Source organism: Puma concolor, chromosome B1 (assembly GCF_028749965.1).
Source record: "Puma concolor isolate L17-30 chromosome B1, mPumCon1.1.hap2, whole genome shotgun sequence".
Lineage (NCBI taxonomy): Eukaryota > Metazoa > Chordata > Mammalia > Carnivora > Felidae > Puma > Puma concolor.
In genome coordinates this window covers 165,727,924-165,742,979 of record NC_141670.1, presented here as the reverse complement: position 1 = coordinate 165,742,979, position 15,056 = coordinate 165,727,924, and the positions used below count along the sequence as shown (strand labels likewise).

The window sequence follows — 15,056 nt, the reverse complement described above, 5'->3', positions numbered from 1 at the left end:
ATTTCCTATTTGAAAGACCTTCTCAAATTCTGTGATCATATAACTCAGTGATTTCCAGTAGCAGCGATTCTGTTCTTTACTGTTGCCAGCGCAGCTTTTAATTCTGCTATTACATTTCTAGCTTCTCTGTGTACTTCTCTCGTTTTTCTGGCATTATTTTTTATTTTTTCAATTATTTGTTTACAGTGTAGTCTTGGCTTCAGGAGTAGAACCCAGTGATTGATCTTTTATATGTGACGCCCAGTGCTCTTCCTGAAAAGTTCCCTCTTTAATGCCCATCACGCATTTAGCCCATCCCCTTAATCCCCTGCCCTCCAGTAACTCTCAGCTTGTTCTCTGTATTTAAGAGTCTCTTACAGTTTGCCTCCCTCTTAATCTTAGCCTTTGCCTTTTCACCTTCTATCACTGTCCTTTTCATCACAGCACATAGTCTTTGTGTGGCTTTGCTACTGTTTTAGTGACACCTATTTTTATCTTTATAAGAATGCCAATTGTATTTCTGAAGCTTTGTCTCTAGAATACATTATTTTTACAAGTTCACTGTTCCACCTAGTATTGTGGGTCTTGTTAAATCTCTATTGTTATCCCCCCCCCCCCCCCAGCCATATCCATCTGTTCAGAGAGTCAAAGAGCTAATGAAGATAAGACCAGCTTCTGGCCCTAGGTTTGGGAGGTCAAATGCTTCCAGAGTTCTGTGTGGGACCAGCCAAATGTAGAACAGGAGGACTATAGGCGCACTCTGCTTTTGTTGGAGGATCTGTGTGCATATTCTTTTTTCAGCAATCTCTTTTCATGCAAGTGGAGGGGGGGGGGCGGGTAGCATTCTGACCCTGGCAATTCTGCTCTTTTCTGATTTGTGTTCGTGCCTGTGTATTTCCATCGGAGTTGTCCAATGCGGTAACGGGCATACTAAGCAGAGCAGCCTCGGTCATTAGGTATGCCAGTTGTTATTACCTTTCCTCATCTCTGCTTCCCTCTCTTTTCTTTCTTCCTTTATTTTTTTTATTCAAAAAATTTTTTTTTAACATTTATTTATTTTTGAGAGACACAGTGCGAGCAGGGAAGCAGTAGAGAGGGAGAGAGACAGAATCTGAAGCAGGTTCCAGGCTCTGAGCTGTCAGCACAGAGCCTATTGTGGGGGCTCGAACCTGCGAACTGTGAGAATTGTGAGATCATGACCTGAGCTGAAGTCGGACACTTAACCGACTGAGCCACCCACGCGCCCCTCCACCTTGATTTTTGTTTGCAGGCTTAAATCTCTTCAGGCCCAGGAGGAAAGCCGCCACAAAAACTTAGAACACAGAAGCCCAGAGCACTGGAGTGTGGACTCCAGAAGCTCGGAGCCCAGGACCTCAGAGCAGAGGAAGTTGGAGCAGCGGGTCCTGGACAAGAGGAGCACAGAACACCGGACCGAAGTGATATCCGATTATGAGAAACAGCTTCAGACGCTGAAGGACGAGATAGCGGTTTTGTCCGCTGAAAAATCTGTACTCCAAGGAAGGTCGGACAAATTCTTATAGATCTTTTCATTTAAGCTCCTTTCGGTAGCGGTCCAAGGGTGGCTGGGAAAAAACGTGGAATGACAACCTGAACCCAAACCCCTCCAATCCGGGAAACTGAATTGTGAAGGGATTGTGTGCTCGAACTGCGCCCTTCCAGAGAGAGGAAATGCCTCCTGGATTGCCAGAGCTCGAGCACCAGTTAATTTGGGGCTGACATTGAAGCCCAAGGAATGAAACTGAGAGATATGTGAGGGGAAAGTTCTTTGGCTTGAAAGCTGATCTGGGTGGGCCTTTAATGTATGGGTGGTGCCCTGGCTGAAAGAATGTTCCCTGATATGAGGGTCCTGTTCTCTGAGGCCTGGGAGTCCTCTCTCTGGGATGATGACCTGTCACTTTACTTGCTGTATCTCACTCTGTTTCATGGAGCGTGTAGGTAAGTGTTCTTGTGACATCCGTTTCTACTGACGGACAGAATGCTAAGACCCGTCATTCAGAGTTAACTGAGGACAAAGCAGGATGTTTGTCTTGGAGCATTTTTCCTTGTTCTTTTTTTTTTTTTAAGTTTATTAATTTATTTTGAGGGAGAGGGGAGAGAGAGAGAGAGGGAGAAAGAGAGAGAGAGAGAGAGAGAGAGAGAGAGAGAGAGAGAGAGGGAGAGAGAATCCCAAGCAGGCTCTGCACTGACAGCAGAAAGTCCAATGTAGGTCTCGAACTCATAAACCATGCGATTATGACCTGAACCGAAGTCAGATGCTTGACCCACTGAGCCACCCAGGTGCCCCTGGTTGTTCTTTTTAACACCTGTGACCTCCCTCAGCCCCACGGAGTGGCCTGACTCAGGCTAGCAAAGCCACTCCCACACCTGGTCCCCATTCCCCTAAATGCCACCTTAGTTTTCCAGTTTTGAGAGTCACTCTGTTATGTTGTGGTGGCACCAGCTTGTACTGGCCCCCAGGAACTGATTCTGTGCATTTCTGCCTAATAACTCCCAGTTCGGGGTGATGTCACATTAACAGCTTGAAACTGGCCACCATGGGAATATTTCTTGCACCATGGAAATCGTCAGACAGACTGCCATTGACAGAAGGAAGCAACAGCTTCCTTCTCCACCTTCAGAGAGGGATTTGTATTACCATTTGCTTCACAGTTTCTTCTGTAACACTTCCCTCTCTGGGGGCCCCTTTCCTTTGACAATTTATACTTGATAGCAATACGTTTCACTGATAACAGGGCTCTACCATTCACCAAGTACGTCCCCCTGTTTTAGCTCACCGCCTCTTTCAGCCCCCCACTCCTGCCCAGAAATAGGGCAAACATGTTGTAGGTGAAAACTTTAGGCTTTGGAGAGACGAGATGAGTGCAAACGGTCCCACTGCTATCGAGAGAGAATTCAGATCTTTCTCTCTGTTCAGTGTTCATCCCGTTTTATACCATAAGGCCTCTGCGGATATGCTAGTGCCCCAAGGTTGGGGTAAGAAACACTGACAAGCCGATCTCTTTAACTCCGGCTCTCGCTAGCGGTGTTACTTTGCTTTGGGACCCTATTAACTTTTCGGAGCCTCGAGTTCCTCGGCTGCAAAATGGCCCACAATCGATGTTGACCTCCCGGGGCTGCTTAAAGGATAACATGAGGTGCGAGCTCACCACGCAGATACAGAGCGTCTGAGCGCGTATTTGACGCCTTGCGGAGAGGTCGCCGAGACAGCGGCTCTCCCGGGCCCGCAGCGGGGCGCGGGCCTCCAGGTATCTTGCAGCACTTGCGGCAGGACCGAGGGAGGCGTGCATCAGACTGCTTCTCTGGCTGCTTCTTGCTTGTGCACAGGTCGGTCCGGAGCCGCACTCCCAGCCCTGCCCCGCGCAGCCGCAGCCGCAGCCGCAGCCGCCCCGCCAGCCCCTCCACCGCAGTGGCCAAGGTCAGGAGCCCGTCGCCGAACCGCGCCAAAGCGTCCAGCGTGGCGCGCAAGGCTGCCCTCCTGTCCCGGTTCAGCGACGCCTATTCCCAGGCCCGCCTGGATGCACAGTGCTTGCTTCGACGCTGCATCGACAATGCTGAGACGGTGCAGCGGATCATCTACGTTGCCACCGTGGTAGGTGACGCTGCGGCGGCTGCGCGCAGAGGCCCTGGGGCGCAGCGGGGAGACAGCTGTGAACAGGACGGCCTAGGAGGGCTGGTTGATCCTGGGGTCGCGGGAGGAGGGCGGCATGTCCATTTGCTGGCTGGCTGACTTCCTGCCTTCCTTTCTTCCTTGGCAGATATTGGGGATGCATAGTTTTTCACAATCACGAACTATTCAGATATACTGATATTTCTATCGACCAGATACTTGTTGAAGAAATATCCATAAGTACAGGATTATCTCAAATGAGCATATGCTGTGATTTGCACTGAAATTTCCAGTGTGTGCCTACGTGCACCAGTGGGGAGATGTTACTGCTGATGGCTATCACGTGGTTGATCTTTTGTTCTCAGAAAAATCAGAAGACTGTGCTTGTGCTAACTCTTCTGTTTACTTAACTGAGAGTAGTTACTGAACCTGCTGGAGTATCAGCTACTTGAGTACGGCGGATTAAGAGTGCTCGTATATAATCCTTAATTCCCAAAGCAAACGTATTCGTTCTAAGAGTCCGTTAGGAGAAATGAGTCCAGTAGGAGTCCATTCTGACAAATGAGAACAGTCAGTATTTATTTATTTAAAAATTTTTTTTCAACGTTTTATTTATTTTTGGGACAGAGAGAGACAGAGCATGAACGGGGGAGGGGCAGAGAGAGAGGGAGACACAGAATCGGAAACAGGCTCCAGGCTCCGAGCCATCAGCCCAGAGCCTGACGTGGGGCTCGAACTCACGGACCGCGAGATCGTGACCTGGCTGAAGTCGGACGCTTAACCGACTGTGCCACCCAGGCGCCCCGAGAACAGTTGATATTTAAAAACAAAACAACACGCTGGTGGGACAGCAGCATTATCAGGGTCCACTGAACTTTATTCTGCATTAATTTATTTCAGAGGTCAGCAAACTATGACCTGTGGCCCAGATCTTGTCCAGGCCCGTATTTCTAAGAAAAATCCCACTAGACAGCTAAGAATACAAGAATGGTTTTACATTTTTTAACAGTTGCCAAAAAAAAAAAAAAAAAAAAAAAAAAAAAAAAAAAAAAAAGTGACAAGACATTGTATGTAGTTTAGGGAGAGTCTGGAATATTTACTCTCTGGCTCTTTACAGAAAAACGTTTGCCAGCCCTGGCTTATTTCATTAAGAACTTAGGGTTCTAGGGTGTTTCACGAATAACTGAATTTTCCCAGTGCCTACTACATGACATGCATTTAATAAATATTTGTTGAATTAACGTATGCCAGGAAACATGCCACAGACACTTGATATGTGTCTGTGTATAACGTAAACACTAGATTGGTAATTTCATTTCTTGACCAGTTAATATGATATTGCTGTGGGATCATAGACTCCATCGGCACTTTTTTTTTTTTTAAATTGTTTTTTTCAACATTTATTTATTTTTGGGGGACAGAGAGAAACAGAGCATGAACGGAGGAGGGGCAGAGAGAGAGGGAGACACAGAATCGGAAACAGGCTCCAGGCTCTGAGCCATCAGCCCAGAGCCCGATGCGGGGCTCGAACTCACGGACCGCGAGATCGTGACCTGGCTGAAGTCGGACGCTTAACCGACTGCGCCACCCAGGCGCCCCGTCCATCGGCACTTTTTAAGTGTTTATGCAACCGCAGGCCATCTCTTTCCTTAAACCTCTGCACTGTCCTGCCTCCTGCACTCGGGATTCCCGGAACAGTGATCACCTGCCTGGGAATTAGTGAAGGTGCATAGTCATATATGTATTTGTGTACTTTTCAAAACCGAGGTCTGTGTTTTCTCCCAGATTAAAATCAGTTTTGATCAACTGTGTTTAGTTATCGGAGGACCCATTTGCTGTTGAATCTTTGGTGGGTATTCTTTCTTCCTTACCTTGGGCCTCCGTACTTCCCTTCTTCTATCTAATAAATCTGCTGCATTTTTTACGTGCAGGAGGCGTTCCACGTCGCTAAAATGGCATTCAGACACTTCAAGATCCGTGTGAGGAAATCGCTGACGCCATCTTACGCAGGGTGCAGTAACTTTGAGGATGCCGTCTCGGATTATATCATTTGTCATCTGGATCTCTATGATTCCCAAAGCAGTGTTAACGTAAGTGGTGGGTCTCTTAGTGGGACTGGTTTTCTGTTGCTGCTCTTTACATGGAATACTAATAACTCAGCAATCCATCCAGTGCTTAGTACTGCTTTTATGTAACAGAATAGCGCCCGATTTACTTTGTAGAACCCGGCATGCTTGGCGGTTTCTTAGACATTTTACGGGGGAAAAATAGTCCGACCTTTATAGTTCTCTTCTTTAGACGAGCCCTTAAGATTGGGGATAGAATACCATGGTGCTTAAGAGCCATGGCCTTGGGGAAGACAGGTGTAGATTTGCACTCCTAGTTCTGCCACTTGCTGGCTGTGTGACCTTGCACGTTTACTTAAAAACCACTTTGTGCTTCAGTTTTCCAGTCTCTATAGCAACAATGGTCATCACCCTCATAGAGTTCTTGAGAGGATTAAATGAAAAAAAGCAAGTAATTTGCTTAGCACAAGACCTGACACATGGTAAATGCTCAATAAGGGCAAGCTTATTGTTATTGCTGTTATTATAGATTATGAGCACGTTGGCACATCTTCTACCTACCCAGAATAGAAACATAAGGAAATAATAAATAAAAGCCTCAAAGGGTGTTTTCTTTTTTTTTTTTTTTTTTTGGGAGGGAGGGGATTCTCTTGGCCCTTTTGTAGGTCCTCTGCATCATCTTTCCTCCGTCTCTAGCAGTGAGCCTTTCTCCTTTAACACATGTACAGCTTTTGTAGTTTACGAGCTCTTTCCCACCCCCACAAGTCATAACCTCTTTCGGGTGATGGAGCTTCTTGTCACAGGTTGGTAACAAGGCAATGCCATCTCTTTGTTTTTCAGGACGTGATCCGAGCCATGAATGTCAATCCCAAGATTTCATTTCCTCCTGAAGTTGACTTTTGCCTCCTCAGCGACTTCATCCAGGAGATATGTTGCATTGCTTTTGCAATGCAGACTTTAGACCCACCCCTAGATATTGCATTTGGGGCTGATGGAGAAATTTTTAATGATTGCAAGTAAGAGACATAAGAAACAGAAGCTAAGGGATTTAAAAAAAAAAAATCAATCTGTATTTCCTGGAAACAATTTAGGGCAAAGAACTCTGGGTGGGGAACTCAACAGATGTGACCTGACTTCCAGGTCCTGCCGTATACTTCTCTGTACTACAGGGCAGAGCCTTCTCCTGGGGTTTATTTTCTTTCTCAGTCAAACATGATTCAGAGGTGATATTATGATTTCCATTGAAGGTATTGGTCTTGGGCAGAACTAATGAGTACCCGAAGCCTGTCTGGAACACTTTTAAAAAGGGTGCTATGTAAATACAAGTGTGTATTACTTTTTATTTGTTTCTACTGAATTATTTAGGCCAGGTTTCTCAAAGTATGGCCTATGGATCACTTGTGTCAGAATTACTCAGATCTTGTTAAAAAGGCAGATTCCTGGATTATACTTCATGGTATTTTATGCAGTACGTCTGGGATGGCGGTCAGGAATCTGACATTTAACAAACACCTATATGTGTTCCTTATGCGCACTACCATTTGAGAATGACTACTGTAGACTTTCTGGGACCATTAGATTTCTTTTTTTTTTTAAATGTTCATTTATTTTTGAGAGAGAGACAAAGTATGAGTAGGGGAGAAGCAGAGAGATCCAAAGCAGGCTCCGGGCTCTGAGCTGTCAGCAGAGAGCCCAACGGGGGGCTTGAACTCATGAACTGTGAGATCATGACCTGAGCCGAAGTCGGATGCTTAACCGACAGAGCCACCCAGGCGCCCCGGGACCATTAGATTTCTATCAACTTCCACATGATAAGTATTTTTTATAAACCAGAAGAAATTAAATGAACTTAAAACATTTTGCTGAAATTTTATGGGATCCAGTGATATGGCTGGGGACTATTGGGAGGAGGCCAAGCTTGTGGTTAAGAACACTCTGAGGCTTGAGGTCTGAGGCTCTGACATCAAGCTGCCTGGGTTCAAATCCCAGTTCTACCACCAATTAGCTATATAATCCGGGGCATGGTACTTAATTTTTCTGTTCCTTAGTGCCCTCTCTGTCAAATGGGAGAAGTAATAATACCTGTTTCCTAGGGCTGGAGAAGGTTAGTTGAGCTCATTCAGATAAAGTACTTAGGACACTGCTTCGTCTGTAGTCAGCACACAGGAAATGTTAGCTCTTGGGTCTTTGTTCAGCCCGTAGAGTCATAGGGTGGTGGTGGCCCAATATCCCTACAAGCTTGTTAACGACAGAGACTGCATACCTTTCCTTTGCCTCTCCAAATCACAGTGATGGCGTTTCCAATCACCTTCTCGCTTGCCATATTTTCCTGCCATCGCCCTGTTTCTAGTTTCTTTCAGATCATTGCTCCCAACTCGTGTCCACTCTTGGAAGAGCTGGAATTAGGACGTCACACTGTAGTTGACCTTTTTGATTTCCTTATGGAACATATTATCGTCATCCCTCTTTCTTTCTTCTTTTCTCCTTTGGAGAATGCATTGAACCACGCAGAAATATTCATCCACTTTACTTTGTGCAATCTGCACACTTCACAGACCTTGGGGGCCTCCGGCTTCTATGCTTTTCATCAGAGGGAACATGTTGCCCCTTGGGGCACTCTGTAGCTGATACCTCTGGAAAGCTCTAAAGCTAGAACTGGAGTTCCTAACAATGCCTGAGGATTTGGTTCTACTTCACGTACTTCAGAGAACAAGTGTAATCTTTTTTTTTTTTTTTTTTAACCCCTGGCAGCCTTTCACATATTCGAAAGCAATTGCTCAAGTCTTCCTTCTTCTGGTCTCATGGCTTTGGGCTTTTCCATATAAAGGGGGTCTGAGACTTCTTGAGAAATAGATGGGTGTCTTTGGCCTATGCTCCATGCTCTTCTGAATATTCCTTGTCACATGTCCACACTGAAAGTAGTCCCCTGTTTTGAGCTGAGCAGCCTGGAGGGACCAGTACCCTTATTCTCTATTAATTCCGCTAATTTGTACTCATTTTTTTCTTTTCTGTTTTTTTTTTTAAGTTTATTTATTTTGAGAGAGACAGAGACAGTACGAGTGGGGGAAGGGCAGAGAGAGGGAGAGAGAGAAATCCCAAGAGACTTCATGCTGCCAGCGCAGAACATTGGTGTAAAATTTGATTTTTTATTACGCTTAGTCGAGGTAAATATGGATACCGATTCTGTTATTGAAGAGATGGTTGCGGGCTTTCAGAATAGGAACCGGTGATAACAAGCACCCGACATGGACTCACATAGAACAAGTCATGTCAGACTGAACTTATTCCTTCCCTTCTCAGGATTGTAAGAGTTACAGTACAGGACAATTCTAGAGATGGAGATCCTACAACATTGAGCTGAGCAGAGGTGGGGCTCGAACTCATGAAACTGCGAGATCGTGAGCTGAGCTGAAACCAAGAGCCAGACGCTTAACTGACTGAGCCACCCAGGCAACCCCCCAGAAACATGTTTTTTTTACTTGTACTGTGGTTAAGTCTTTTGTTTCTCCTATCTGTGTAATGATACACTTCTTAGACTCAATTCAAGACCTCATACGTATCCACATTACATGGTATCTTATTAGATTCAGCTTATTGTTCCTGCCTGTTGAGCTAATTTTTTATACCATCATTTGTTTCTTCTTTCCTACCCATCCTTAACCTTTGAGTGATTTTTCTATACTTCGTGCAATCATTGATGGAACATGTTATTTATCAAGGGATTGAGAGAGAGCACCTTGATTCAAGTTCTCATTGACTCATTAATTATCTTACTTTGGATATGGACCACTTTGTAATTCACCTCCTTAAGTCAATCATCCACCTATATTTCTCTTATTTTGCCCACGAAGACACCATGAGAAATGTTGTAGGATGCCTACCGGATTTCAGATGGTCTCCATCTCTAGCGTTTTCCTGTACTGTAACTCTTACAATCCTGAGAAGGGAAGGAATAAGTTCAGTATGACATGACTTGTTCTATGTGAGTCCATGTCGGGTGCTTGTTATCACCGGTTCCTATTCTGAAAGCCCGCAACCATCTCTTCAATAACAGAATCGGTATCCATATTTACCTCGACTAAGCGTGATAACAAATAAAAATTTACACCAATGTTCATTTCTCCAGTGATGCTACATCATTGCTTAACTTCTCTTTCTTGTTCTTTTGTGTGTTTAAAACAGGTACCGTCGCAGCTATGACTCCGATTTCACTGCTCCCTTGGTCTTCTATCACGTGTGGCCTGCTCTCATGGAGAATGACTGTGTCATTATGAAGGGAGAAGCTGTCACCAAGAGAGGGGCCTTTGTACGGTGGCCTTGCATAGTGACAATTCATCCCGAGTGTTTGATTCACAAGTTCGAGAACATTTATAAACCCAGAGATTCTATAGAAGAAGTTCATAAAGAGTTGCTTGATAAGGTTTCATACAAAGGAGAGGAAAGGGACTGGCTAGGAAAGAAGAGATACTTTTCTTTGTTTCTTCCGTGATTCCTCATAATTTTCTGGCAGCAATTTCTCTGTTGCTTTCTTTATAAGATGGAACTCATCATATTTGCCTCCTCCTTAGAAATATGCTGTTATAAGGGCAAAGCTCTTTGAGCTCATCTTATTGGAGGCCCTCTCTCATTCTAAGCATTTGGAAGTGATCAATGAACTTTCAGGAAACAGTTGGCCAAAGTTTCACTGACAGAGATCCATTTTGGGAAATGACGAATGTCCTCTGTTTTCTCTCCTTGGTATGATGTGTAGGGAAGGGGGAGGGATGGAAAAAAGAAGGCAGAGGAGATGGGGAGAGAGCAGGCAATCAGTTTTGGAGGGTTGCTTCCTATATACATTGGTTGTAAAATGTTTTTAACATGGTAAATAATTGGGCAGCCTTCAAAATGGAGTAGTAGGTGTGCAAGTGTGTGAGTGTGTGTTGTGGTGAGTGTTGGGTGGCCACAGGGGCTTGGGTATTCTGTATAGTTCCCATGTGGAGTTTTAACCCTGCCCTTCCTAGAGAGAGTTAAGTGGATTGTGAAGAGAAGCTCCTCAGTCCAGTGCAAAGCCACCGTCACGGTGTTCAGGTGCTGGGGATTCAGCAGTGAACAAAAGAGGCCCAAATCCTTGCCCACGTGGGGTTTACATTCTCCCAACACTTGCAAGTTTGAATGTAGGTCTAACAATTTACTCATCAAAACAAAGTTCTAGCACCAAGAATTTGAATATTGCAAAGTTCATTGTAATGGAATTTGTCTGAGAAATACTCTCAAGTTATTGTCAAATATTGGGTAGCTGTAAGAAATGAAGAGTGTATCCCATGCTGATTGCTGCCCAGTAATGGGCAAGTGTAATCGTAACAGCAGAACCTCTCATTCTGTGGGGTAGACATTCGTTTTAGGCCATGTAAGTTTTCACAAACTATTGACTATTTCTCTCTTTTTTTAGTGGAATTCAGTGCGACCTGTAAGTCGATGTCGAAGCAGGAGTTTAAGTCCCATCTGCCCCCGTAGCCATATTGGTTTAAGCACGGTGCGTATCTAACCATTTTTACACAAAGCATCTTAATGGTTGACACTTTTTTTTCCTCAAGAGTCACCAATGCCAGAGGTGATTGTATGTCTATAGGTAGAAAGAGAACTTGTTGCGATAATCCCAAACTAATTTTTTTTTTTTTTTTTTTTAAATTTTTTTTTCAATGTTTATTTATTTTTGGGACAGAGAGAGACAGAGCATGAACGGGGGAGGGGCAGAGAGAGAGGGAGACACAGAATCGGAAACAGGCTCCAGGCTCTGAGCCATCAGCGCAAAGCCAAACTAATTTTTTATGCTATCTTGGGCTAAGGCGTTTATCGTTCTAGAAAGAAGGAAGTAGAGGCAGTTTTTTTCTTAATTACTTCAAAGAATAATAGTCTTCACTTATTTCATAGTTTTATTTTTGCTTTGGAATGAAAGTGAGCTAATAGATAAAGTCTTCTGAACAGAAGATGGGAGTGATCTGGGCACAGGTCCTTGATTTCTCTTAAACAGATTGCATGAGTTTGGAGAAATTGCTCAAATGGTCTAGATTTCAAAACTGTATGAAGGGCACTGCAGGTATTAATTTTCCACCAAACTTCAAAGTAGGAAGAATAACATTAGTCTCCTTGAGTATTAGTTCTTGGGGGGGATTACTAGTACCTCTTTTTAAGAAAAAGAACAGCAGGGGTGCCTGGTTGGCTCAGTCGGTTGAGCGTCTGACTTCGGCTCAGGTCTGATCTCACTGTGAGTTCAAGCCCCGCATCGAGCTCTGTCCTGATAGCTTAGAGCCTGGAGCCCACTACAGATTCTGTGTCTCCCTCTCTCTCTGACCCTCTCCTGCTCACACTTTGTGTCTCTCTCTCTTAAAAATAAATAAACATTTAAAAAAATTAAAAAAAAATAACAGCAAAAACATTTCTGAAAACCAAAAACATTGTTGTGATGTATCACTGTTAATTTATTCAACAAATAATATTTAGTCAATGCCTTTTGAATATAGGGCTGGACCACGTCATGTGAACACCAGATAGGCTAACAATTTGCTGTTTCTTCAAATAGAAATTCTTTAAGTATTTGTTCAGTCTTGTTTTAGGGAGAGTGGTGGAGAAGGAGAACCAGATCTGGCAGGACTCCACTTCTCTGAAATCTCTAGCAATGCATCTCTAGCTATAAACTTCCACAACTCCCTCCGTAAAACAAAACCCAAAATAACTGCCATCCCACTCCATTAATAAGATCTACTTTTCTGAGTTTAGTGAGCATCTGTTACTTCAGCATGCTCTTTATCAAATACTCCTCTATTTCTGATGGATGCTAGATTTGGAGGGGGACACAAAAATGATGAAAACATGGTCTCTTCCCTGAATGGGTTTCAATATAGGAAGATCGATATGATTTGAACAGAGTGACTGAGTGTGGTTTATGCCACAGGCCATGCAAGAGGCACGAAGGACTAGAGCAATGAGAGAAGGTAGGAAGTCTTTCTGTCCTTGATAGTGAGGAAGGGGATCATGGGGATCTGACTGGTTAAAATGGTTGGAATTTTAATGTGCTGGGACATTGAGGAGAGATATCCAGAAAAGGGAAATGGCCTGAGAATGGAAAAGGCATGTATCTGATACAGATCTTCTGCTTTTGGAGATTTTAATATCACTTACTTATCCATATTCATGAATAAGTATAGTAGGTAAAAGCAAAAGGATAGTGCATTTAGTGGACTGATAAATGAAAAGGAAATCTTGAGAGTTTTATCCTGGAAGAATCACAATCCCCTTATTCTAAGAGGGCAAGGCTTATCCAAAAAAGCAATATTAGACACCTATAGTGCTTATAGCCATGGCAGATTTTTCCTCTGGATTCTCACTAGAAGACTTATTGGTGGGCAATGTCCCTCTTATAAAGCCCTTTTACATGTTTCACACACCTTCTTTCTCTTTCCTGCTTTGTGCCCAAGGAGAACCAAGTAATTTAAACTTTAGATGAGAATAAAATATATTCTTCTTCTTTTATTTTTTTTAAATAGGCTCCATGCCCAATGTGGTGCTTGAACTCATGACCCTGAGATCAAGAGTTGCATGCTCTACTGACTACGCCAGCCAGGCATCCCTAAAAGATATTCTTTTCTTTTTTAATTTTTAAAAATGCTTTTATTATTTTTGAGAGAGAGAGACAGACAGACAGAGCATGACCTGGGGAGGCCCAGAGAGAGAGGGAGACACAGAATCTGAAGCAGGCTCCAGGCTCCGAGCTGTCAGCCCAGAGCCCGATGCGGGGTTTGAACCCACAAACTGTGGGATCATGACCTGAGCTGAAGTCAGACGCTTAACCGACTGAGCCACTCAGGAGCCCCTAAAATATATTCTTAACGGTGGAACTGCTGCCCCCTTTCTGTCTCTGCACCCTCCTCTCCTTACAATGACTGGATACACCTGCAAAATATAATACAAATGTTTAGAGTGGTCTAGTTTTTGGCTTATTCGAGGTCTTGATGCATCCAGACAGCTGTCATCTTTGTTAGTGTTTATTTATCTAAAGTTTGTGGAAGTTCAGAGCAAGAATGTTGCTTGTAGTCTGTTATCTCTGAGTCATAACAGGTTTGTAGGTAGAGGTGTTGGCTTTTGCTTAGTGAAAGCAAAGGTGAGTTTTGGAAAAATGATTCTTTTCTGGCTCCCCAGGGACCTTCCTTAATGGGGCAGGGTTTTGGACACATTACACAATTCATACAAAGATCTGTCAGAGAGTATTCTGTCATTTTAATTTTAATTAATTATAATGCCATTAATTATTATTTTCTGGAAAGCACTGAATTCAGCATGGCCATTCAATGGCCACTGAGCATCCAATCTCCCAGTCTTCCACAGCCATTAAAACAACAAACAAACAGACTAGGCAACTGAGCCCAGATTTCAATCAGTGACACAGTTTAAGCCAAATCGAGCGCCCGTTACTTCAGGAAATATAAGAGGAATCGCATTGCTCAACCTTAGGGGTGACATCATCGTTCTAAAGTACCTCAGAACAACTACCTAGCTGGTTTTAGGAAGAAAATGTGAAAAAGATTCATTCTTTGAGCTCTGTCTACCGTGTAATTAACATTACTCTTTTGTATTTTCCAGGTATCTCGAAGCCGGAGTCCTTCTCCAATAAGATGTGGATTGCCGAGTAAGTGGGATGGTTTAGACGGCACAAGTTTTGTGCTTTTCAATGCTCTTTTTGGTACTCAGCGTTGTGCTGCAAAATGAATGTTTTGCCTCCTAGGGAACATCTTTGAACCCCCCCACTTCGTCCTTTTCATTTCTGGGCCCTCTCGTTGATGGTGCCCGAGCAGGTCCCATGGGTGACACAGAAGGAACTCCCAATCGAGAGGTTTTATTGATGTAACCCCAGATTGACCACCCCAGTTTCATTTAGATCCTTCCAAGAGATATTCTGAGAAAGTGTCCATAATCACGAACTGTTTGTTTTTCTCCCTAGGGTTTTAAAACCACCAGACATGTTACCTTGCCACAGGACGTCTGCAACAGCCAACTTCCCCCGTGCCTCTGTCTCCTGTGTCTGCCTCAGAACTCACTTAAGATAATGTGAAAAGGCAATTCTGTGTATCACTCCACACAGAGAGTTAAATGTTTCGGCTTAGCGTGTTTGTAACTTTCCGATATATTGCATAATTATTTTATAGACACAAATTCCATTAATTTGATAAAAACCATTGCATAGGTGTTTAGGATCATATTCATTTGAAGCAAAGGCCATCGCAGAGGTTTAGGGATTGCCTCCTGAAATGCTAGGCTCTTTTGCAGCAACTATACAAACGCTGAGCCTGACCTGAGCTGACAGAGTCAGTTTAGCTTATAAACAGATCGTAAATATTATAGTGGCTGGT

General features: G+C 43.8%; 1 protein-coding gene across 4 annotated transcripts in view; it reads left to right on the top strand.

The window, feature by feature from the left end:
* Positions 1–14,810, top strand: part of SPATA18 (spermatogenesis associated 18) — a 36,044-nt gene extending 21,234 nt beyond the window's left edge. For 2 of the 4 annotated variants that reach the window (XM_025922119.2, XM_086705078.1), the window contains 8 exons: positions 1,250–1,501; positions 3,325–3,589; positions 5,539–5,697; positions 6,514–6,689; positions 9,856–9,979; positions 11,102–11,185; positions 14,290–14,335; positions 14,648–14,810. In XM_025922119.2, the coding sequence (XP_025777904.2) occupies positions 1,250–1,501; positions 3,325–3,589; positions 5,539–5,697; positions 6,514–6,689; positions 9,856–9,979; positions 11,102–11,185; positions 14,290–14,335; positions 14,648–14,655 (1,114 nt within the window). In that variant the 3' untranslated portion in view covers positions 14,656–14,810. Of the gene's footprint in view, positions 1–1,249; positions 1,502–3,324; positions 3,590–5,538; positions 5,698–6,513; positions 6,690–9,855; positions 10,030–11,101; positions 11,186–14,289; positions 14,336–14,647 lie in introns of all 4 variants that reach the window. The other 2 variants (XR_015250463.1, XR_015250464.1) reach the window with 2 other exon arrangements.
* Positions 14,811–15,056: the final 246 nt, after the last annotated feature.